The sequence below is a fragment of the Nicotiana sylvestris genome, chromosome 1 (genome assembly GCF_000393655.2).
Source record: "Nicotiana sylvestris chromosome 1, ASM39365v2, whole genome shotgun sequence".
NCBI classification, from domain to species: Eukaryota; Viridiplantae; Streptophyta; class Magnoliopsida; order Solanales; family Solanaceae; genus Nicotiana; species Nicotiana sylvestris.
Window position 1 is genome coordinate 93,087,714 of NC_091057.1, and position 23,009 is coordinate 93,110,722.

General features: G+C 33.7%; 3 protein-coding genes across 3 annotated transcripts; 2 read left to right on the forward strand and 1 right to left on the reverse strand.

The window, feature by feature from the left end:
- Positions 1–388: 388 nt before the first annotated feature.
- Positions 389–2,150, reverse strand: LOC104212081 (xylulose 5-phosphate/phosphate translocator, chloroplastic). The gene has a single exon (XM_009761268.2). The coding sequence runs from the start codon at positions 1,926–1,928 to the stop codon at positions 657–659; it is 1,272 nt and encodes a 423-aa protein (XP_009759570.1). The 5' UTR covers positions 1,929–2,150; the 3' UTR covers positions 389–656.
- Positions 2,151–6,174: 4,024 nt separating this feature from the next.
- LOC104212091 (AUGMIN subunit 7) lies at positions 6,175–13,133 on the forward strand. Its single transcript, XM_009761278.2, has 9 exons — positions 6,175–6,393; positions 6,485–6,573; positions 7,317–7,378; positions 9,924–10,015; positions 10,151–10,276; positions 11,695–11,785; positions 11,911–12,018; positions 12,224–12,322; positions 12,675–13,133. Exons 1-9 carry the CDS (start codon positions 6,260–6,262, stop codon positions 12,870–12,872), a joined length of 999 nt encoding a protein of 332 aa, XP_009759580.1. The 5' UTR covers positions 6,175–6,259; the 3' UTR covers positions 12,873–13,133.
- Positions 13,134–13,969: 836 nt separating this feature from the next.
- Positions 13,970–15,265, forward strand: LOC104212099 (aspartic proteinase CDR1-like). Its single transcript, XM_009761286.2, has one exon. It carries the CDS (start codon positions 13,970–13,972, stop codon positions 15,263–15,265), a length of 1,296 nt encoding a protein of 431 aa, XP_009759588.2.
- The last annotated feature ends 7,744 nt before the right edge of the window (positions 15,266–23,009 follow it).

Consider the following 23,009-nt stretch of genomic DNA (forward strand, 5'->3'; position numbering starts at 1 on the left):
CAATATACAACGACCTTGTAATAGAATCATAAACATCTATACATATATAACCACTCAAATAAAAAACACACAAACACACTCATACACAATTAATATGCTAAGTTTGCCATAATATTCACAAATAAGTCAGTTCTGAATGATTTAGTTGGGGTTGTGTTGGTGGGGGGGGGGGGGATAAGGCTTAGAAGGTCGATATAACTTCACCACTAAATTCTACAGTAAGGTAGCATCCACATGCATAGTGTTTCAACAATAAGGAACCCAACAAGACTAGCTGTGACCTAAAATTACACAAATTCAAGCATGCATTATGTCCTTTTGATATTGGTAACGTCTTATATGTGCTTTTTTCTGCAGAACCGATCCTAAAATATTAATTGGAAACATGTCAGCTGGATAACTTTGATATTGAACAGCACAATATCCACCTAAACTCAATCAAAATCGATTTGGAACATCATCGCCAATGTTTCAGAGAGATAAACTCAAGTATAAGAAACTAGATAAAACATAGAAAGAAAAGAGCAGTACAGTGAAAAGGAGGCATACATCAGACAAGAAACTCCTGGGATTGATAAAGTTTCTGTTTTGAAATAAGAAAAATTCAATATGCCATCGATCAAAAGTGTCTGTGTCCTACAGAAACAACCAACATCTTAGTCCTTCTTTTCCACTGCCTCTTTCTTTGGCTTTTTAGCCGTTGCCTGTGTGTACAAGAAAGTTCCAAATATGGCAATAGCGGATCCAAGTGCATTTAGAGGCCTGACTGGATTCCTGAATACCAACACAGTGGCGACAATCACCACCACTCTCTTCATTGTATTACCCACTGAAAACGTCAGGGGACTAATATCATCCAGTGCTTGGTAAGAAGATTGGTTATATAGATGGTAGAAGATCCCAGATAAGAGAACCCATATATAAAATGTAGAAGGTTTTCCTATAGTTGCAAGAGCATTGTGATAACCTGCCACCCATTGGGAACCTTCCACAAACACTGCTACTGGAAATAGATAAAACAATGAGATTATACTTATCCAACCATACAGATTCAAACCATCCACTTCCTTAAAATTCTGTAAGCTTCTTTTCGAATAAATGTTGCGAAGAACAAACCCAACATTACTGATCATAGCGCCCGACAAGCCCCCAAAATTGAAGGACACTTCAGTAACAGCAGCCAAAGAGCAACCAAAGACAATAGGAAGAATTGAAAGCCATACAGCTAGAGGATATGTATCACCAAGAAATGATGAAAACACAACAGAGAACACAGGTTCTGCAGACTTAATAACATGAGTGAAAGAAACAGCCACTTTAGAGAATGAAACACAAGCTGAGATATGGCCTATGGTGTGAAACAATGCAGGTCCAAGAAGGGCAATGATAAATGATTTGTTTATCTTTGGGCAAGGTTGCAGCTTAAAAGACCATAGAACTAACATCCAAATAGAACCACAAAATAGCTGGAAAGAAGCAAGAAGCCAAGGATAGGGAAAGATGTTCAATACCTTCTTGTTATATATGTTAAACACAATGTTCTGAAAGTACCACAGACCAAAAATGAGAGCCAGTTTCACATTCACTTTTGGCTTTGAAGCTTCAATCTCCCCATCTGGGCTCACTTCTTCAGGGGTTCCAGAGGCTGCTTCAAGAATCTGAGTTTTATTTCTTGAAGAAAATCCAAATGGGTGTCTCAAGATTTTGGAAAAATCCAATCTTGAATGAGAGATCTGAGAGCTGGGATTTGCAGAACACATAAAAGGGTGACCATTTCTAGAACCAGAGGGTTTAGTGAAAGGGAGAGCAGGAGAGCACAAATCTCTCAGTTTTTGGTTTCTGCTTACCAGATTTGGATCAAAAGAGTAGTTGAGGAGGGATTTGGAGAGAGTGACATTAGTGGATGGAAGAAGATTTAAAGTGAGCATCTTTGAATGAACAAAGCAGATTATGGAACACAAAAAAGCAAGAAACTTTAAAGCAAATAAAGATATGGGACAAGATGTTTGGGCAACAAAGGTACCAATAAATCCTCAAATGTTTACCTGATGGCCGCCACCTACCACAACCTAGGGACACTGACAGTTGCGTTTGAACACACAGATTCACAGTTTGTTCCGTGAAGTGAAGTTCTAATTTACTTTTTTCTCTCTCTCTCTCTCGTGTCTTTTTCCTCCCACAATTTAACAAGTGTCTCCTTCTGTCCCAAAAGTTTTAGGGTTAATTTCACTATGGTCACTCAACTATGTTTTATTTTCACTAAAGTCACTCAATTATTTTTTGTCACTTAAAAATAATTAAACTTTTACAATTTCATTTAAAAGTCATTTTGGCTCAAACCCCTACCATAAATATGACATGACATAAAATTTAATGAGAAAAATTCAAAAATAAATGTCACATAAGCTTAAATGGATTATACCCACTATAGATCTGTTTCTTCTTTAATGTGATTTGACTCATAACCCAAATGCTTTCAATAAAAATATATATTAAATTTCACATTAGTTTAAAATGATTATCCTATACTACAAAATTCTTGACTTTTATGTTACATAATGCCCGTTTATAATTATTCTATATTAAAAAAATGCCTATCTTGTTTGTATGCCCCATCCGAGTCGTTTTATAACTATACTGAAGTTAAAATAGTACTGTATCCAACTCACATAACATATTTATAATTTTCTAGTGAAATTAAAATAGTATTGTATTCATCTTACATAACATATTAATGTATCATAAGCATAAGAGAATAATAATAATAAGGCTAATAAGAGTATATTTTCACAATGAACATGCAATTACAGACAACCTATTGCAATTGTTAGATAAAAGAAATATTGTATTTGTACGATAAAAAACCCCACAAAAAATCACAGAACCAAATTTTATTAGGGGTGTGTGTTTTTTCCCCTGTTGAAACCCATTTGGGTTATGAGTCAAATCACATTAAAGGAGAAATGAATCTAAAGTGGGTATAGTCCATTTAAGCTTATATGACATTTATTTTGGGATTTTTCTCATTAAATTTTATGCCATTTCATATTTATGGTAGGGGTTTGAGCCAAAATGACTTTTAAGTGACAATATGAAAGTTTAGTTACTTTTAAGTGACAAAAAATAGTTGAGTGACTTTAGTGAAATTGAAACATAGTTGAGTGACTATCAGTGAAATTACCCCCAAAATTTCGATGTCTGCCCTTCTAAATTTTCACAGTTAGAAAGAAAAAAAAAGGAGAAAAAAACTAGGTTACACTATTTATATACTAAGTGGGCGTTTGGACAAAAGAATTGTGAAATTCTGAAAAAAAAAAAGAAAAAAATCAACTGAAAATAATATTTGAAAAATAGTGTTGTATTTGGATATGAATATAATTTAGAGGTAATTTGAATTTTTGCGAGTGATTTGAAAGAAAAACTTTAGAGTTTTTCAAATTTTTGAAAAAATCCAAAATTCAGTTTCAAGTGAAATTTAAAATTTTTATGACCAACAACTGATTCCGAAAAAAGTAAAAATAAAATTCAAAAAAAGTAAAATTTTTAATGGCCAAACGGGCCCTAAAGTTTTATTTTTGGGTTATCAACAAAAGGAATCAGACGTGAATTTTAGTTATTAATACTACGATAACAATTGAGTTTATAACAAAATATTTTATAAATAATTATCTATCTCTCTCTATATATATATATATATATATATATATATATATATATATATATATATTTATTTATTATTTTTTCCGTTTTCGCTTTCTATTTTCTTAAAATCAAGGATATTAATAAGTGAATCTAAAAGGTTAGTTATGGGTTCACATAAACTCAACGGCGTTTATATAAATAACAAGTCATATGCTATTGAACATAGGGCAAATATCACTTTTAGCCTACAACCTAAATCTTTTGCATTGGGTGGTCATAAAATTGGGCAAAATACCTTACCACCCCTCTAAACTTGATACAGATTATTAGTTACAGCCTTAAACTATTCGTGGTCTTAATTATCCTCCTCAACTTGGCTTTTTGAGAGTCATTACCCCCTGGACGCTGATGTGGCAAAAAGTGTGGGTGTACTCGCCTACCACGTATATTTTTTTGTACATGTAGCATTTTTTTGAAAAATAAATATGTTTTTACATTTTTAACAAAAAAAAAAACTTTCTTAGATTACTTTTTTCGAATACAATTTATAGTAAAGTTTGGATAGAACTACATTATTTATGCTAAATTTTTTTATTTGGCTAAAATAATAAAGTTTTAGTGAATCTTTTTTTTTTTTTAATTTGACCTGAAAATAAAAATTTTTACAATTGAAATAAATAGTCAAGACATCTAAAAAGTTAAAAATACATAGTTCGAAATTAATTATTTCGGCTATAATTTTTTTATATAGCTCTAAGTTATGGTGCTATATATATATATTATAGATTTTACCTGAAACAAGTAAAAATGCACAGTTGAAATAAATAGTCATTGCATAAAATAATAAAAATAAAAAAAGTGTACAATTGCAAGAAATAACTTACTCTATGGATACAATTTTAGAGCAATGAGCATGTTAGAAATAATAAGTTATTTATTGCAATTGTACACTCTTTTTATTTATTCTTTTGATGCAATGACTATTTATGTCAACTGTGTATTTTTACGTTTTTAGGTAAAATCTGTAAAAAGTATATTTTTAGAGCACTATAATTTAGAGCTATATAAAAAGTTATAGCCAAAATAATTAATTTCAAACTATGTATTTTTATAACTTTTTAGATGCCTTGGCTATTTATTTCAATTGTATAAATCTTTATTTTCAGGTCAAATTCAAAAAAAAAAAGATTAACTAAAAGTTTATTATTTTTAGCCAAATAATTTTTTTAGCATAAATAATATAGTTCTATCCAAGTTTTATTATAAATTGTATTTGAAAAAAATTCTTTAAAAAAGTAACATACTTATAAAGGTAAAATTGTAATTTATTTTTTTAAAAAAATGCCACATATACAGAAAAATCCACGTGGCAGGTGAGTGCACCCACACTTTTTGTTACATCAGCGTCCAGGGGGTAATGACTCTCAAAAGGTCAAGTTGAGAGGGTAATTAGGGCCACAAATAGTTTAATGTTATAACCAATAGTCCGTGTCATGTTTAGGAGGGTGGTAAAGTATTTTGCCCATAAAATTGTATATAATTTATATATATTTTTTATATAACACACACACTCTCTCTCTCTCTCTCTATATATATATATATATACCACACATAATATATATTTTTTCGGTTATTATTTTGAAAGCGGCTATATAATATCATTTCCCCTGAATTTACGTGACCCAAAACCAACGTTTCAAATTCTTTTATAAAGGAAATACTTTTAAATATCCTTGGTGTCAAGACAATAGAAAAAGAAAAAGAAAAATGAATTATTCTTATATGAAAATAGAAATTAGAGCTAATCTTATACAAGTGAGGTTAAATTCGAAATACAAATTGTTATTGTTCGAGGTGGATATGTTAAACTCTCCTAATCTATTGTCAGCTTGCATTGCTTATAAGTGAACATTTCTATTTGACTAAATAAGTAGGATTTAAAGAGTTATTATTACCAACCTAAAACCTTAAAATGTTTCTGCTCGACTAAATAGTAGGATTTGAATAGATATTACAATCAACTTAGAGCGTGTTTGGAAAGCCACCTAAGAATTAGATTTGGGTGTAATTATATAGTTTGACATGTTTGTCTGACTAAGTAATTATATGGTCAGCATGAAATTTGATGTAATTACGCTCTCCAATTCTCAAAGAGGAGGTGAGAATTGGTGGTAAGTACACTGTATAATTATAAGGTTACTTTTTAATTTCTTAACATTTTATTTTTATTTTAATTTATTTTCTTTATAACTTTTTATTTCCATTATTTTAATTTCTTTTTATTTTATTTTTTAATTTTAAAATACATTTTCTTTGCACATTTTTATCTTTTATTTCTCTAGCTTCATTTTAAAATAAATACCACTACCCATTCTATATTAAGAATCTTTATGTATCTCATAATTTACCCCTATTTTTAAAAGTAGAATGTCTCTAGGTAAAATTGTTATTAACTTTGGCCTTGCTTCGCTTTTTCCATTTTAACTTGAGATGCTTCTTTTTTGACTTACGAAGTTCATCTCTTCTTCAAACCAAATTCAAACGCTCTCACATCTTTCAGCTTCGCCAATAAATCCCAAACCCAAAGCCCAATTGTGAAGAACAATCGAAAGTGACAATGGCAGCGAAGCAAATGGAAGAAATACAGAAGAAATTGGGAACATTGAATTACCCAAGAGCCAATGCCCCTTCTCAGTCCCTTCTCTTTGCCGGCATGGAACGATACGCACTTCTCGAATGGCTTTTCTTCAAGTACGCCCCCCTTTTAATCTCTTTTCCTCTGTTAAATACAAGTATTAGCTATAAATGCACGATCTTTATTTTCCTTAATCTTCATTTACAGGTTATTAGGGGACAAGTCACCATTTTCTCAACAAAATCTACAAGGAGTTAATGCCGTGGATCGCGATGAGGAGACTTCTCGCATTCAGTGTATTAAACTTTTTTCTAATACCCTCTTTGTTTGATTTTGGAAATTACTCTACATGGATCCATTTGAGAAAAACGAAGCTTATAGCATCTGGAGTCCTATTTGTTTTCTAATTGGATCATACAGGGCCTTAAGTAGAAAGGCTAAGACTCGAATTCCAGTCTTGGTGCATTTATTTGGCAACGCAGTGTATCTTAGCTTGATTGTTCTTATTGAAGTTTTGATCTTAGTATGGCCATATCTGTTCGTCAGCATCTAATGGGTTTAGATTTTTTAATATCAGTAAATACCTTTCTTTTTAGAATTTCTGGGGATCCATGCAGACCTAGGAAAAGATACGGCACAATGCAAGAAAAGATCTATACCGGCATCACATTTTAGTTGAGAATGTGTTTTTAAATGTTAGTAGCACTTTTATTGTAGGTCCTAAAATATACACAAATTATAATACTACTTTTTATTTATGTTCCGCATAATATTGGCATGAGATGAGTTTAAATAGAGTTACAACTTACGCGGTAGTGAGGATTCATATAGCCGACCCAACTTGTTTGGGCTTGAGGTGGTGCTGTTGTAGAAAAGAGCTTTCTTTTTGCTCCCCTATGAAAGTCCTGCTCGAATATTTCAATTGGAATAATCAAAAAGTCCTTGAAAATGTTTATTTTAGGGTAGGTCCTGAGTAATTGGAGGAAAACATTGCTTCTCATGTCTCCTTTGATCGGGTACATTTTTGTCTTTTTGGCAGATTTAGCAGAGATTGCAAAGTTTTTAGGCATTACTACTACTGTTGATCCAGAAGCCATCCAAGTGCGTCCCTCTTTCTTTTTCTTCCTTTTAGATGCATAGTATACTTCATTGTATGTAGTGTGCCGTTGGTAGATGTATTTGGATTCTCGGCATCTTATAATAGTTTGCAACTGATCCCTACTGATCATAGGCCTATACTAGGATGTTGGAAGAATTTGCAATCTGAATCTTTTAGGCTTGTGGACTGTGAAGTAGTGACATGAAATTTCACATAATTTATGATTAAAGGCTAAACTAATTGGATCGACTCAAACAAAGAGATAAAATATGACATTGATCCTTTTGTTGAAAGTGTTTTACTTTATTTACTTGCTTAAGGCTAAGTGCTGCCCCTTTGACTCTTCATCTCAATTTTCGCTGTTAACTTTTAGGGTTGTAAAAGGACTTTATATTTTTTTATAGAGAAGAATATTCAACAAAACTAATGGTAAAATTTGTGAAAGAAACTTGCAGTTTTCTAATTAGACGTGGGATACAACTTCTGATGGCAATATCCTTCGGATTGCTTATCATGTCTGGTTAGAATGTTTCTGATTCCTAGAATCCCCTTTTGGCTGGGCCAATGATTCTCATTTAACAACCTATACATGGACGAAGGCAACTAAAACTTAAAATTTATTTGGATCATCCTTATAAAATGAAAATTTGGACCTTTTCCCATCTAGCTAAGTTTTGGTGGACGGAGTTACTTGGCACTCAGATTGGTGGAGGTAGCAGGTACTCATGGAATAGCTAAGGCCATGCAAGCCGTCCTGGGCACCATCAGTACAAAACAAGAAAAGAAAAGAAAGAAAGATTTGAATTTCTCAATTATGATAGCACATTATTATCTAGTAGTGTAGGAATCAACCTTTCTTTATGTTGATGATGACTTTAATTTGGCTGGTAAAGTATGTGGTCTCAGGTCAATATTTAGATATGGCACTTTATATGGTCTCAAAGGTTCAAAGCTATGGTTCATCTGTCCTTAATTAGCTCATGGAGAATTGATAGAAGTAGAACTACTATTTAATTCTGAATCATTTTAAGGTATAGTTCACGGCTATCTCAGGAAGTGCAGGGGTTATTGTATTTCCTTTGGCTCTTGTGACACCCACACTTATAAGCTTTTGTCCATTTTAATGTCATGATAGAGCCTTTAGATGTCATGAAATAGATGTTATCTGTAATTGTTATGTGTCGTATATCTTTCAGCATATGAGAGAGATAAAGAAAGTGCGGAACTTGTGAATTTCTTGGTTTAAACTTAGACTTGTGTCAATGTTTGAATTATTAATATACTGATCCTCCCACAATTATAAGGTTGGTGTACTTGTCTCAGCGGTGTTAGGTTTGTGTTATGTTACAATGTGTGTTTGGTAAATTGAATTAGAAAGGTTGAAGACTAGGCGGGCACCAAAAAGTTTATCTTAATTGACTCAAACCTGCAGAAAAGGACAATCTCTTAGTCGATACGATAAAATAACAAATGTCCTTAACAATGCAAACATCGACTAGTTTCCTGAAAATGAAAAAAAAAAGATCTTGTTGTTTGCCCTTGTTGTTGCTGGCTCCTTCAGCAAGAAGTTTAGTGGTGTTCCTTTTTAGCCATTTGTCATCAGGATATATGATAAAGGAAAATACAGCTAAGAAAGGGGCCTCTACATTGTGTTTCAGTAAACTATCAATCTCATTTTTGTCGACATAGCGTATTGGTGATTTTTTAGAAGATTAGTGTTTTCTGTGGGAATAGTTGGGTTTCACTGGGTTGAGTAATGAGCAACACCTCACCCTCAAGTGAACTGAAGCTTCTCCGATGGTGTATACCTACAGGTCAGATGGCGACCTTGGAGCTTAAAAGGCTTCTTTCTTTTCTCACAATTGGTTTTGGCACATAAAACTTTTTCTCCCTTTGAGCTTCAACATATGCAAACTTGGAGCCAGTTGAAGAAATATCCACTTGATGAAAGCTACGGAATACTTTTCACACAAAGATCCATGACACATGCCTCTAACGTAGGTAGCAGTATTAATAACAGGAATGGAAATAAATAAGCCGATCCGGATTCATGCTTGAAAAATATAAATATTCTTCTATATGAAGCATGATGGAAGAACTTGTCATGCTAGCTATCATTTAAAATTCCCCTTTAGGTCTTACATTGTAGTCTTGCTTTTTAACTTTGCTTCAGTTAGTTCGTTTGTGAGGGAATTGGAATCTTTATAGTATCACCACTTGCTGGTAGGCCACCCAAGTGAAGAGGATATGAACATTATTTGCTCCAGGAAGAGCATGTACTTCTTGATGTTATCTATTCAGTATAAAGGACATGCATTGGGAGGTGGAAAGTCAACTTTGCAAGTGGGATTGTAGGTTTTTGTGGAGTTTGGTTGACGGGATATTCCGATGTTTAAAACATAAGGATTACTTCTTTTGATGCTCCAGAAAATAATTATATTCTGCAGCATCTTTGTCTGTTAGGCTTGGAATGTTCTATTGCTTCCAATAGTTTTGAGGTTTTTGGTTATTTCTAAGACAAAAATTGTTATGCTGATTCTGTTGCAGGGACGGGGTAGTTACGAAGATCGTATGGAAATGCTACGCCTTATTGTGGATCTTGTGGAGGCAAGCATTTATGCTGATAACCCTGAATGGAGGTTAATTGTTTGACTGAACCTTAATGATTGCGGAGATTTTTTTCTGTACATACATTGAAATTCACATTTCATCTCAAGTTTTGGTTTTCAATTTATATTTGAAACACCTTTATTGTTTTTTTTTTCTCCTCATAGTGTTGATGAGCAGGTAGCAAAGGATATTCAATTGATCGATGCCATAGCTGAAAAGCAGGGTCAAATTTTCTCAGAAGAATGCAAACTGTTTCCTGCCGATGTTCAGATCCAGTCTATCTATCCTTTGTAAGGAAGATTTCTTTTTCTCCTTCAAATTGCACGATGAATTTGTTTACTTATTGAATATGTTATGTTCTTCCAAAGGAAACTGATAAAGTCATATTGGGCTTCAGAAAGGGGAAAAAGAGGAAAATATTACCCATATGAAAATTTGTATTCAACTGAAGAACCTAAAGTGAGAACTATTTGAATCACTGCTGCTTCTGCACCTACAATTTAGTCGGCGCGTACTTGAGGTCTTGGCTTCAAGTTCCATGACCCACTGTCCCTGAAAGTTCAAAAAGGTCTTGGCCGACAAAAGATTCCTCAAAGTGCACACAATAGTGTAAGCCAAGTGAAAGAGTAATTTGGCCGTTGCTTGGTTTCTAAGGTTTCTAGTGTTTTCTTTTTCTTCCAATTTTGGAAAGTTTTACCAGCTAATTGGAAATAAAAGTAAACTATGGCCTCTGGTGTAGATGCAATCCATTTTTTTTCCTTATAAAAAATTCCATTCTCTGTATCTATGGTAGGATATGGTATAATTGCGAAATAGAATTGGAACTTGGAAAAAGGTTTTGTAAAAGCCTTCAGAATTTACTCAAGGGCACGAGTTTTGAGTTGTTGTCCTGCTGCTGAGTGCTGATTAGCTGGTGAAAGTTATCATTCCAGCCCTCATTTGTATTTGGATCCTTCAGGAAGACTTAGAATAATTTGCATTCCCGTGTGGAACAACACTTCAACCTATTTTTCTTCTATCGCAAAACTATCCTAGCCAAAAGTAGAAGTTCAATATTGATTCAGAGGTCTATATTGGTGAAGTCCGAACCACCCTAGCCAAAACTAGTTGTTTGATATCAATTCCAAGGTCCATATGGACTTCTGTCTCTTGCTGCAGGCTCTTCTGTTCCTACATTGCATCTTCGTTATCCCTGGAGCTTTATAGAGGCTAGATGTGAAGACTAGAGGCAATCTGAAAAAGCTGAAGAAAAAAAAAGAGGTTGTGGGGGTGGGATGTTGACTTGGCGGGGTAGATTGCTTCAGTAGTTTGCTGCTCTTGGCTGATTAAGGTGCTATTTATGGATCTATATAATGAATTCTTGGGTGGAGCAAATGGTCAGTTGGTAAAAGGAAGAACGACTGGAAAGTATTAAAGAACTTGAAAGGAAAAGAATAAAGAACAGAAAGACTACTGAAAACAATGATTAATTTGTAATCTTTGCTTTTCTTTGAAACTGCTTATGTTTATATAAATGTTTTTCTGGGTTGTATTCTTCAATATTAACTGTAATGGTCTTGTTCCACAGCCAGCAGTTATTTGGTGAGATATCATCCTTTTTGAAAACAAAGCTACATATGCCTGCTTGCTTGAAGAAACATAGTATACCATTTGCTATATTTCCTATATATGGTAACTTTCCACTGATTTAATCGAAGTTCACTTGCAGGCCAGACATATCTGATTTGGAGAAGCAACTTTCAGATCAATCAAATAGGCTTCTGAGTCTTCAGGAAATGGTTGATGATTTAGCATCAAAGGTTTATCCTCTCAGCACTCACTGCTTTCTTTTCCTTGTATTTAGTTTCAGCTAGTATGTATATTAGCTTCAAATTGGTTATATTTTGTGTTCAACTGGAAGTCATGGTTAATTCTTCTCTTATAGCATCCATACAACCCAGATGAGGAATATGTAGATGTTGAAGCGAAACTACGGGGACATTTGGAATCTTTTTTAGACACCGCAAGAGCTTTCAACACAATCTACACAAAGGTTATATTTTCTCCATATTCATCTATTATGACTCCTGTGGTTATCTTCATTAATTGCATTCTATTGAGAGGCCGGTATTTTGTGATAGAACCCCAAACCAAATCCTCCCTTCCCTACCCTTTGGCTCACTGTCTTTATATGTCCCTTCTAATATTTTGTGTTTGTATATTCTCTTCATGACATATTGGAGATGTTATAACTGTAGGAAATTCGTCCGTGGACGCACATGATGGAAGTACCACAACTGCATGGTTTTGGGCCAGCTGCCAATAGACTATTGGAAGCATATAAGATGCTCTGGAAGGTACTTCATATGAAATATATGTTTGTTCAGTATATGGATTTATTAGTGTTTTATGGACAAAAAGCCTGTATAATTAAATTTTGAAAGGTTTGAGTCAGTTCTAAGGTGACAAAAGAGGTTCTACCAATGTTGCACGCTTTGCTGATAACACCTCGAATGCAGATAGGAGCATGGATGACAATGGTTCTCTTCTTGTTGTCCATCCCTTCTATTAGGAAGAGTTGTTTTAGCTTTCTTTGGCATTATTTAGTCTGGTGGTTGCTTCAGTCTTGTTTATTTCCTTCTGATTTGCTAATGCCATTTTCAAGAGTATATACATTGAGTCACTGCTTTGTCTTGACATCTCTGACAGTTCCTGGGGAACTTGAAGAATCTTCGGGATTCACATGCAGCTGTAGCTCTTGGTTCATCTGAAACAGTGGCTGGCGAGCCATCTTCCGTGACTAGAATAATCTCCGAATGTGAAACTGCTCTTACACTCTTGAATCGCGATCTTGCAATTCTTTCAGCTTCTATTGCACGTGAGCGAGGTGAGGATACATCTTTATAATTTGTAATTTGACCTAGAGTTGGAGCAAAAGTAAGAATACACTATTTTGTTGTTCTTGTAAAATCACACCACAATGGTTTTTAGATCATTTGCGTTAAACAGGAGTTTTCAATTAGATTGTGCCATAGTACCAAAGGTCTATGATTTTTGTACCTAAACTGATCAAGGACTTTTCAATTAGATTGTGCATAAGTACCAAAGGTCTATGATTTCTGTATCTAAACTGATCAATTAGCAACGGAACTGTAATTTGTTTTTGTATCCTCTCTTGCCCCCAAAGCAAATAGTAAGAAAAAATCACATTGCTTTGGCTTTTAGAATACTGATATATTGCCTCTTTTCGTCTTCTTGAGCCGAGGTTCTATCGGAAACACCCTCTCTACTCCCTCGGGATAGGGATAAGGTTTGCATACACACTATCCTCCCCAGACCCCACTAGTGGGCTTTCACTAGGTCGTTGTTGTTGTCTTTGGCTTTTAGAATACAACCAAAAAAAAGAAGAAAGGAAAAGATCAGAAACCTGGCATTTTATCTAGACTTGGCTGGAGTTGGTATATTCAGTATGGCGATATAGATAGATGAGATGACTCTTTTCTTGGTGATATCCAGTTCCCTTGATTTAGACGGATAATTTAAGTTTTTTTTTTTGGTGTTCTGCTAAATTTTGTTATTATTCTATATTTGTTTTTTAAAAATTTAAAGTACAGTACCAAAAGTTAACTATACCAAACTGACATTGAAGTCAAATTAAAAATAACTGGACAGTTCCAATAAAGTTTAATTTTTGTTATATACAATAGATTAGTTAGAAATTAGTATGCTATAAGATTGATAAATAGCTGATTCTACTCGGGCATTGGCATCATCAGACGTCAAACAAAGCTTGGCATATCAGACAAGAAAATTATTAAATAGTAGTAATTGAAATAGAATTACAGATTACATCATTATATTTCCGGATTAATGTAATCTCCTTAACTCCTTAATCTAATTAAAGAAAAACTTTAATCTCCTCATTTTGAATAGATGTCTTGCCAATATAAATCACATCACACGGTCAATTGCTAACAAAGCAAATGCCTGAAATGACTAAAACCATGGCAAATAGTGTAACACATTATTCATTTTTCATCATCTCTGCTATTCTAGCTTCAATATTTGCCTTCACCAAAGCCACGAACAATAGTTTTAGCCTTGATCTCATTCATAGAGATTCACCAAATTCCCCCTTTTATGATCCTTCCTTAAGTTACACAAAGCGAATGAGCAATTCATTTCATCGCTCTTTCAATCGTTCTAAAGATTTTGGTTCAAGATCCTCGAGCATTGTTGCTTCTAACAATGGAGAGTATCTTATGAAATTCTCCTTAGGTACACCCCCTGTACATACCTTAGGAGTTGCTGATACTGGTAGTGATCTTACTTGGACACAGTGTTTGCCTTGTAAACATTGTTTCAAGCAACAACCTCGTCTCTTCAACCCGAAAAAATCCTCTACGTACAAATCCTTACCTTGTAATTCCAAAAAGTGTCATGCCCCATTTTCAACTTCTTGCAACAGAACAAAAAGGACTTGTGAATACCAAGTCATGTATGGAGATCAATCATACAGTGTTGGTGATTTAGCGACAGAGACGATACGATTTGGTTCGTCGAAAAATACACAACTCTCCTTAAAAAACACCATTATTGGGTGTGGACATAATAATGCAGGTACATTCAGTGGTGACAAAGAGTCAGGCATTGTAGGACTTGGAGGTGGGAAATTTTCACTAATTTCCCAAATGGGATCCTCAATTGGAGGTAAATTCTCGTATTGTTTAGCTCCGTTGTCTCAACACAATCATATTCCCAAAAGCAAAATATATTTTGGTACTAATGCTATTGTTTTGGGTAATAAAGTTGTGACAACACCTTTAGCTAAAAAATCTCCAGCAACCTTCTATTTTCTCACACTAGAAGGTGTAAGTGTGGGTAAAAAAAGATTGGATTTTCGAAAAGTGTCTTTTTCTTTTGGAGAGGGAAATATTATTTTGGACTCAGGGACTGTGTTAACGCTGTTTTCGCCCGAAATATACGTTAAATTAGAAGCAATGGTGAAGGAGGAAATTAAATTGCCAACAGTGACAGATCCAACAGGTGCACTAAGTTTGTGTTACAAATCTTTGTCAGTTGAAAAAATTCCAATCATAACTATGCATTTTAAAGGTGCGGATGTGAAGTTGGGACCATTAAATACTTTTGTTGAGACAAGTGAAAGCTCTATGTGTTTTGCTTTTGCTGCATCATATGGTGTTTCAATTTATGGGAATATTGCACAGATGAATTTCTTGGTTGGTTATGACTTAAAGAGGAGAAGTATATCTTTCAAAGCTGCTGATTGCTCTAAATAGTTGCATAATTGAGAGTTTATAGATAGGAATTGATGCAAAATCTTATGGTTTTTGTATTAGCTGATTATCTTTATGAATATTTAATTAAAGTGCAAACAATTGAACTTCAATAGTAGAAAAATGTGCTAGATTATGATTATTGACATACTCAAGCTATTGGAATTCTTTTTGTTTCCTTTGGTTTCTTTCCTCTTTTTTTGGTAAATTTAATTGTGCAATGATTTAAGGGTGTGTTTTGTATGAAGGAAAATATTTTTTGGAAAATATTTTTCAATTTTCTCATGTTTAGTTGGCTTAAATATTTTGAAAAAGTGCAAAAAATGACTATATCCATAGGGCTTGTAGAAAGAAGCAAGCAATAAAGCGCATTGTTCTTTGAAGTAAAGCTTTATATGACTTAAAGAGTACCATATGACGATATAGATGGATTTAATATTCAGTATTCTGCGGACATGAATATTAAATTTCATAAATTTTTTCACAGATTTATGTAATTTGCGTCTACTGTTTTTTCAAAATGAACTAATCCATGCAATAAATGAAATACAAAGGAGTCAACTTGAAATCGAAGATATTAGTGTTGGCTCTGTAAACAACGAAAGAAAACTTTATCGATGTTGGACTCAACCACAATCAATAACTCACAAATATTGCATATACGTCTTTCTTCGTAAAATAAATTATACCAGTTAAAATTCAGAAATACATATTTTCCACCCTATTTTGTCTCAAAAAGTTTTTGCACATTTAAATTTTACGGGCTAATAAAAAGAGTTTTAAGTATCTTTGTTTATGGATTCGCTTGATCAGTTACAAAAATCAAATCCGATTGATCAATTATCATAACAAAATTAAAGCCATCTGAATTCAATTGATCAGTTTCAGGAATCAACTCTATCTGGATTTGATTGATCAGTTACCTGTTTAAAATTAAAGCCATTTGAATCCGATTGATGAGCAACATGAATCAAATTAACGCTTTAGCCACCATTTAACAGCCCTAGCGGCTCAAAGGCATCTGAATTCGATTGATCAGTTAACGGAACAAAATTAAAGCCGTCTGAGATCGATTGATCAGTGGTAGGAAACAAATTAATGCCTTGGCCACTGTTTAAGAGCCCTAGTGGCTCAAAGACATCTAGATCCAATTGACCAATTATCGGAACAAAATTAACGTAATCTAAATTTGATTGATCAGTTGTCGGAATCAAATTAACGTCTTGGCCATTGTTTAATAGCCCCAGTGGCACAAACCCATTTGGATTCGATTGATCAATTACTAGAATAAAATTAGATCCATCTGAATTTGATTGGTCAGTTGTAGGAACTAAATTAACGTCTTGGCTACCGTTTAACAGCCTCAGTGGCTCAAATCCATCTAGATTCGATTGGTCAATTACTGGAATAAAATTAGACCCATCTGAATTCGATTGATCAGTCGCCGGGAGCAAATTAATGTCTTGGCCATCGTTTAACAACCCAAATGGTTCAAAGCCATCTGGATTAGATTTATCAATAGCATGATTCAAATTACCGTCTTGGCCACCGTTTAACAGCTCTAGCGGGACATCCATCAGCATCTGTTGTAGGAATTTCAGTGGAATATGTGTTATCATAAGGGAACACTAAGCCACCTTCGAACAGTTTCCTACTATAACTCCTATCGCCATTGATTCCGCAAGCGAGAGCACCGATAATTAATCGCGAACTCATATTTTCAAAGAATAAGTTATAATATACTATGAATTAAATAAGAAGTACATTGAAAAAGGCAAAATTTGAGAATTGCATTTACTAAACATGCATATATGTTAATGTTAGTATATATTCATCTATTCAAGCCAAGAAATTTGTGACACAATGCAATACATGGTGAAACAAATTATTTCCAGAATATAGAATCAATATTGAATTTTTTTACCTATTCTCGTTAACTCTCATAGACGAAGAGGAGGTGAAGAAATTACATACGTTACTAGCTTCTCGAGCAGTAGTGGACCAAGCTTATGAGGGCTTTAATATGTAAAGAAGGGAAGCAAGTTTTAACTACATTGACATTTAAGAGTATCAACTAAATTAACATTTAATTGTTAAATTCAAAACGGAAAAAACTGATGTATGGACAAGGAAGTCCACATTTTAGACTCGAAACGTAATACTCTTGTTCCATTTAGTTGTCATGAAAAGTTCTTACACGTCATCTAAGAAAATGTTAATCAGAAGAGTAATTTTATTAATTTATCCTTATTAATTCCTTAGTCTTTGACCACATTAAATCCATTTTCAAAAATTAAATTAACTGTATTTATGTTTCTATAAGTTTTAGAACAATATAATTAATGCTAGATGGTCTAAATTGACAAGTATTTAAGAATAAATGGAAACGGAGAAAGTCCATTTAAGTAATCTGAACCTTGCAATTTAAAGCACCTTTAGAATACTTGAAAGTTAAAAACATGTAATATAATCAATCAACAGGTCATCCTTGTTCATAGGCCATAGCGATTGGGAAGTTCTCTCCAAACTACGTACTAGGTCTAAGGGTTCAATACTGGTACAAAAAAATAACAATGAGGTATTCTAAAATACCTCTATTTTAAAAGATAAAAAAACAATCAACATGCTCATTGGAGATACTCGAATCTGAAACCTAAGGGATCAAAGGCTACAATGCCTTTGTTTATTGAGTACTAGATAAATTGACCTACTTATAGTTACAGTTACAGTTACGGATATTGCAATATAATTTATAATGCAAAAAAGTTGGCCTACATGCAATTAATGGTGAAACTTTTTTCTAATGTTTTTTTGTCATTGTTGGAATTTGAACCATGATCTTCAAAGTTTAAATTAACTTTATTGACCACTAAGCTATGTCCTTGAGTCACTTTAGTTATGGCTATGGATTGGATTGTGCTGCGTGTAAGCATGATAAACCATGTTTATATATTTAATCTGCAAAATGGAAAATTTAATTTGGAGGCCTCAAACTACAGGCTTATTTTTAGAGGTCGTCGTAGTACATTTTTCTTATTATTCACGTCCTATATTTGTTGTTGTAGGCCATGTGTACCAAAATCCATTTGAGTCGTGTTAGCCTCAGTTGTTGATTTGTCTTATAGATCACCAACACACGTTTTAGTGCTTTGATTAAATTGCTTACATAGATCAACATTACTTTGCTTAAGATCTAGTATTCCAGAATGCATAATCAAGGACGACGTACATTGGCCAACTGATAAAAATGAATTTAGTTACGTTAGAGAATTGAAAAGGTTATGAACGACATACGCTCTGACTTATTAATACAATATATGAGGCGAGATTATAGGAAAGTGATGAATCTCATAATGTGTTACATGCAAATCAAAGGAGTTCAAATCCATCTGTGATTTCGATTAATCTATAGGATCATCACTATAGTCATATGAATTTGATTCATCGATTATCGGAGCCTGATCAATGCCAATTGGATATTGATTCGATTGATCAATTTGAATAGGATCTTGATCACCGTTTAAAAGTGGCTCACCCTGGCATAATATTTCCGGTGAAGGCGGCGGCGGAGGAATTTGAATGGTATCTGTTTCAGGGAAACCAAAAATGCCTCCGGGGAATCCGAATAAACCCCCAAATAATTTTCTACTATAATAACTCCCTTCGCCTTTGATTCCGCTAACGAGAGCTACCACAAGAGCAACAACCATAATTAATCTTGCACTCATATTTTCACTGCAAATGTTTTAAAAAGAAAAAAAAATAACGTTAATGGTTTAATAAAGTATGAATTTTAAAAAAAAAATAGTACAGCGAAAAGGGCTAAACAATTCTAAAATTTCAACACGCACGCATATAATATATTCATCTATCAAGTACATCAACCAAAAAAATCGTGATACAATACAAATTAATTCCAGAATATAGAAAAAACAAAGTACTGAAATAATTAATGGAAAGAAATTACATACATATTTAGCAGCTCCGATCAGTGAATCAACCTTGATGTCCATCGGAGGGCTTTATAATTTGTTCTGAAATAAAGAAGGAGAGTCAAAATTTAATAGCATTAACATTTATATTAGCTAAATTAATTAGCATTTAGTGGTTAAATTTATAATGAAAAACTGATGTCAGGCAAGGAAATCCACATTTAGACATGAAACGTAATGCATTTGATCAAATCCGGACCTGCAGGTCGCAACCATAGTTTGCTAAATTTAAAATCTTTTAATATTCAGGATCGTGACACTGACTTCTATATGAGATTTTAGAGTTTTATTTATAATTGTTATAAAACAATAAAAGAAGAAGAAGAGTATTGCAGAGAAAAGTAGGGAGAAGAGAATTTTTATTGATATGGGATGAATTACAATGGAATAGAACCCTCTATTTATAAGGAGAGATTGACTTAGCCACCAAGCAATAAACCCTAAAATCTCTCTAAATATAGATATTCATCTTAAATAGAATTCTATTTATAACACTCCCCCTTGAATGTCTATTCAATAAATAATGTGCCTCGTTAAAACCTTAACTAAATAAAACCCAATGGGAAAAAAAATTCTCGAGAAGAAAAAAGAGGACACATATCTAACAATACGCCTTTTTGGTTGCCTCGTTAGAAACCTTGCAAGGAAAACCCAGTGAGACAAAACTTTGTAAGGAAAAAAGAGTACAACGCGTATTAACTCCCCCTGGCGAGAGCATTAATTCATATCTTTAAGCATTTGCATTCCAATCTTGTGCACCATCTTCAAACGATCTTTGGTAGAGACTTGATAAATAAATTAGCCATATTAACTTGAATGAATATTTTGCACCTTGAAAACATCATTCTTGATAGAGATGTAATGTCTTCATAAACTGTCGTAGAATGACCTTTTCAATATCTCCATAGAGGTATTCTCGCTATCACATTATCATGCTTATAATTATAGTAAAATACATGTGTGCACAAATTACACTTATCATACGGTACTTCGGGACCAAGAATTGTATATGCTTCAAGCGATTTAAATCCTTCAAGCGATTGTCATATAAGTTAAGTCATATACGCCATATAATAGACTTTAGATGCATATCAAGTTTTTATGTCATGCTAGACATATAAGATATCGGAAATTGATTGCACATACCATTGAATTTATACTTTCAAGTATTTGAACTACATGTCCAAAACTACATGTCTTTCATATTAAACCAATTTTATTTGAACCGTGCATCGTTTATTTGGCTAATATTTTTGTATCTGTCTCGACAGCCTTAAGTTCCCCATCTATACTTAGCGCTATGATAGATGTCGTCGACGAATATTTTATATCGGTTCCAATATTTTTTCATAAAGACATAACATAGAGATCTCTTCATTTATATATTCAGGTACCTGAATCTCTCATGAGACTTTATGAAGTGTTATGTCATGTGATCTTCTAGATCACTTGCCTCCTTTATTATGATCATTTTGATCATTTGCTCATCTTCTTTATCAAGAAGTTCTATTTGAAACCAATTTGTCTATACACTTTAAGCGTACCATAGACTTTGTCCTTCTAGGACTTAATATGAGCATTTGCAATGAGAATATAATTACTTTCTTTGGGTCAGCAAATGCGTCTGGCATGCTTTGCAATATTATTGCAGATGAATTATCTATTTATGAACTTCAAGTTCATATTATCTTATTCGAGGATCGAGATGTATAAATAATAATTCATTCCACGTAACTTTTTCTCAGTTGTTTATCTTGTCTCTCCCTCATGTTAGAAAAACTAACTTTTTTCCTCAATTTTGGGAACTCATCTTTATGCGTTATGGTGTTAATCAATATATACAACGCACATCAATAATAACAAGATGAAATTATTTGGTTCCTGACCCCGAACCACTTGTGAGGAGAGAATATAATATATTTTCGTATATAACGTATATCAAACTGATATAGATAACTTCGTTCTCATAAGCAATATTTTAGCTATTAAGTGGAGGCACTCAATAAATCATTTTGCTAACCAACTGTGATGTAACCCATCTTATCAAGATAAACTATCTTGGATAGAAAATTTGGAAATTATGCTCTAAATTAAATTATTGAGCAAATTACCTCGTGTGAGCACGTGATTTTTGCCTTAACGAAAACTACTCCAAAAATAAATCAAAAATAAAATAAATTTCTTTTACTGTGTAATTTTTGAATTTGCGTGGTGTTAAATATTTGTGTTATGTCCGTAAAAGTTTATTTTGTCATAATAAAATGAAAAAATAAAATAAAATACATATTGCATGCATATAGGATTTAATTATGCATTTAAGAGATAATTTAAATAAAATCACAAAAATATGCATTCGTTCTATTTTTTACTGTGTAATTAATGTTTTGACTATGTGTTAAATAGTTGTTATGAAGTAATTAATATCTTGTGTAAGGTTAAAAATTGTTTTGTAATTTTATTAGGATTTTTTTATTAATAATAAAATTAGAAAATAAAATAAAATAGAATGGGAAAATCGGACCTGGATTTAAAATCCAGGCCCAAATCAAATTACACTTCCTCAGCCCAATCCAAACAGCCTGTCCGGTCCAGTCCCAAGCTAAGACCAAACGACGTCGTTTGGTCACCTCTCATCAAGGGCCGTTGGATTAAGTCCATCCAACGGCCAAGATTTCATCACCCTAACCCAAGACCCTTACCCGATCCAATACCCGGTTCAACCCGTCCCCCTAACTTAAACCAAACGACACCGTTTGGTTAAGTGAATAGATCTCAGCCATCCATCCAGCCTAATCCAACGGTCAATATCCACCCACCATTCCCCTATATAAACCCATAATCCTTTACCCGGCCCCCTAACTAAACACCCCCCCTCTCCGCTCCTGTTCATCATCGTTCCAAACAGACCCCTAACCCTAGCCGCCCCTATTCCCCTTCGCCTGAAACCCGGCGGCATCAACGCCGCCGGTCACCACCTTGACACCCCAAAACCCTCTGAACGTCCTCTACACAAATATGACCTTAAATTCCTTCGAATCAGGCCCCAACCCTTCGAATCTTAAATCGAAGGTTGGCCTGAAAACCTGATCTCAACCAATCAGCCCCAAATTAATACCATGGCTTCCCCTAACAACCCTTGTTATGGATCTGAAGTTAGTTTGGCTCGAATCACTTCAGAGCTTCTCGAATCTTCTTTTGAAGATTCGAGCCAAACAAAAATTACCCAGATCTGTTCCAAAGTGACACCAAATAACCCCTAGGCTTCCCTCACCCTTATATCATGTTTGGTTCCTTTCGAATCTAACCAGAAATGATTAGGTCCCAAATCGAACCTTCAGGAAACCTAGAAATACCAAACTTCTGGATTTTTGTCCAAATTGATTAAAGGATTGAGGTTTAATCGACCTTAGTCGAAGTATTTTCAGTGGAAAATACTTCGACTAAGGTCTGTTTGATTTCAAACAAAAAATCCGAAAGCCGAGTTGAGTTCGAGTCTAATTGAAGATTCAGAGGTATTTTCTATTTCTTTGTGTATTCTACGTGTATTGTTGTCTATCTTAATAGCTTGTTAATTTTTCATGATTTTATTTGATTAATTCTGTCATCTTTGTCTCATGCCCGTATATATGGTCAAATATGAAATTAATTCTGTTGGTTGTGAATATTTATAATGTAAGAAATCAACTCGATTAAGTTCGTCGATTAGTTATATTATGAATTCTCATTCATAATAATACTAATTGAAACAATCTGTT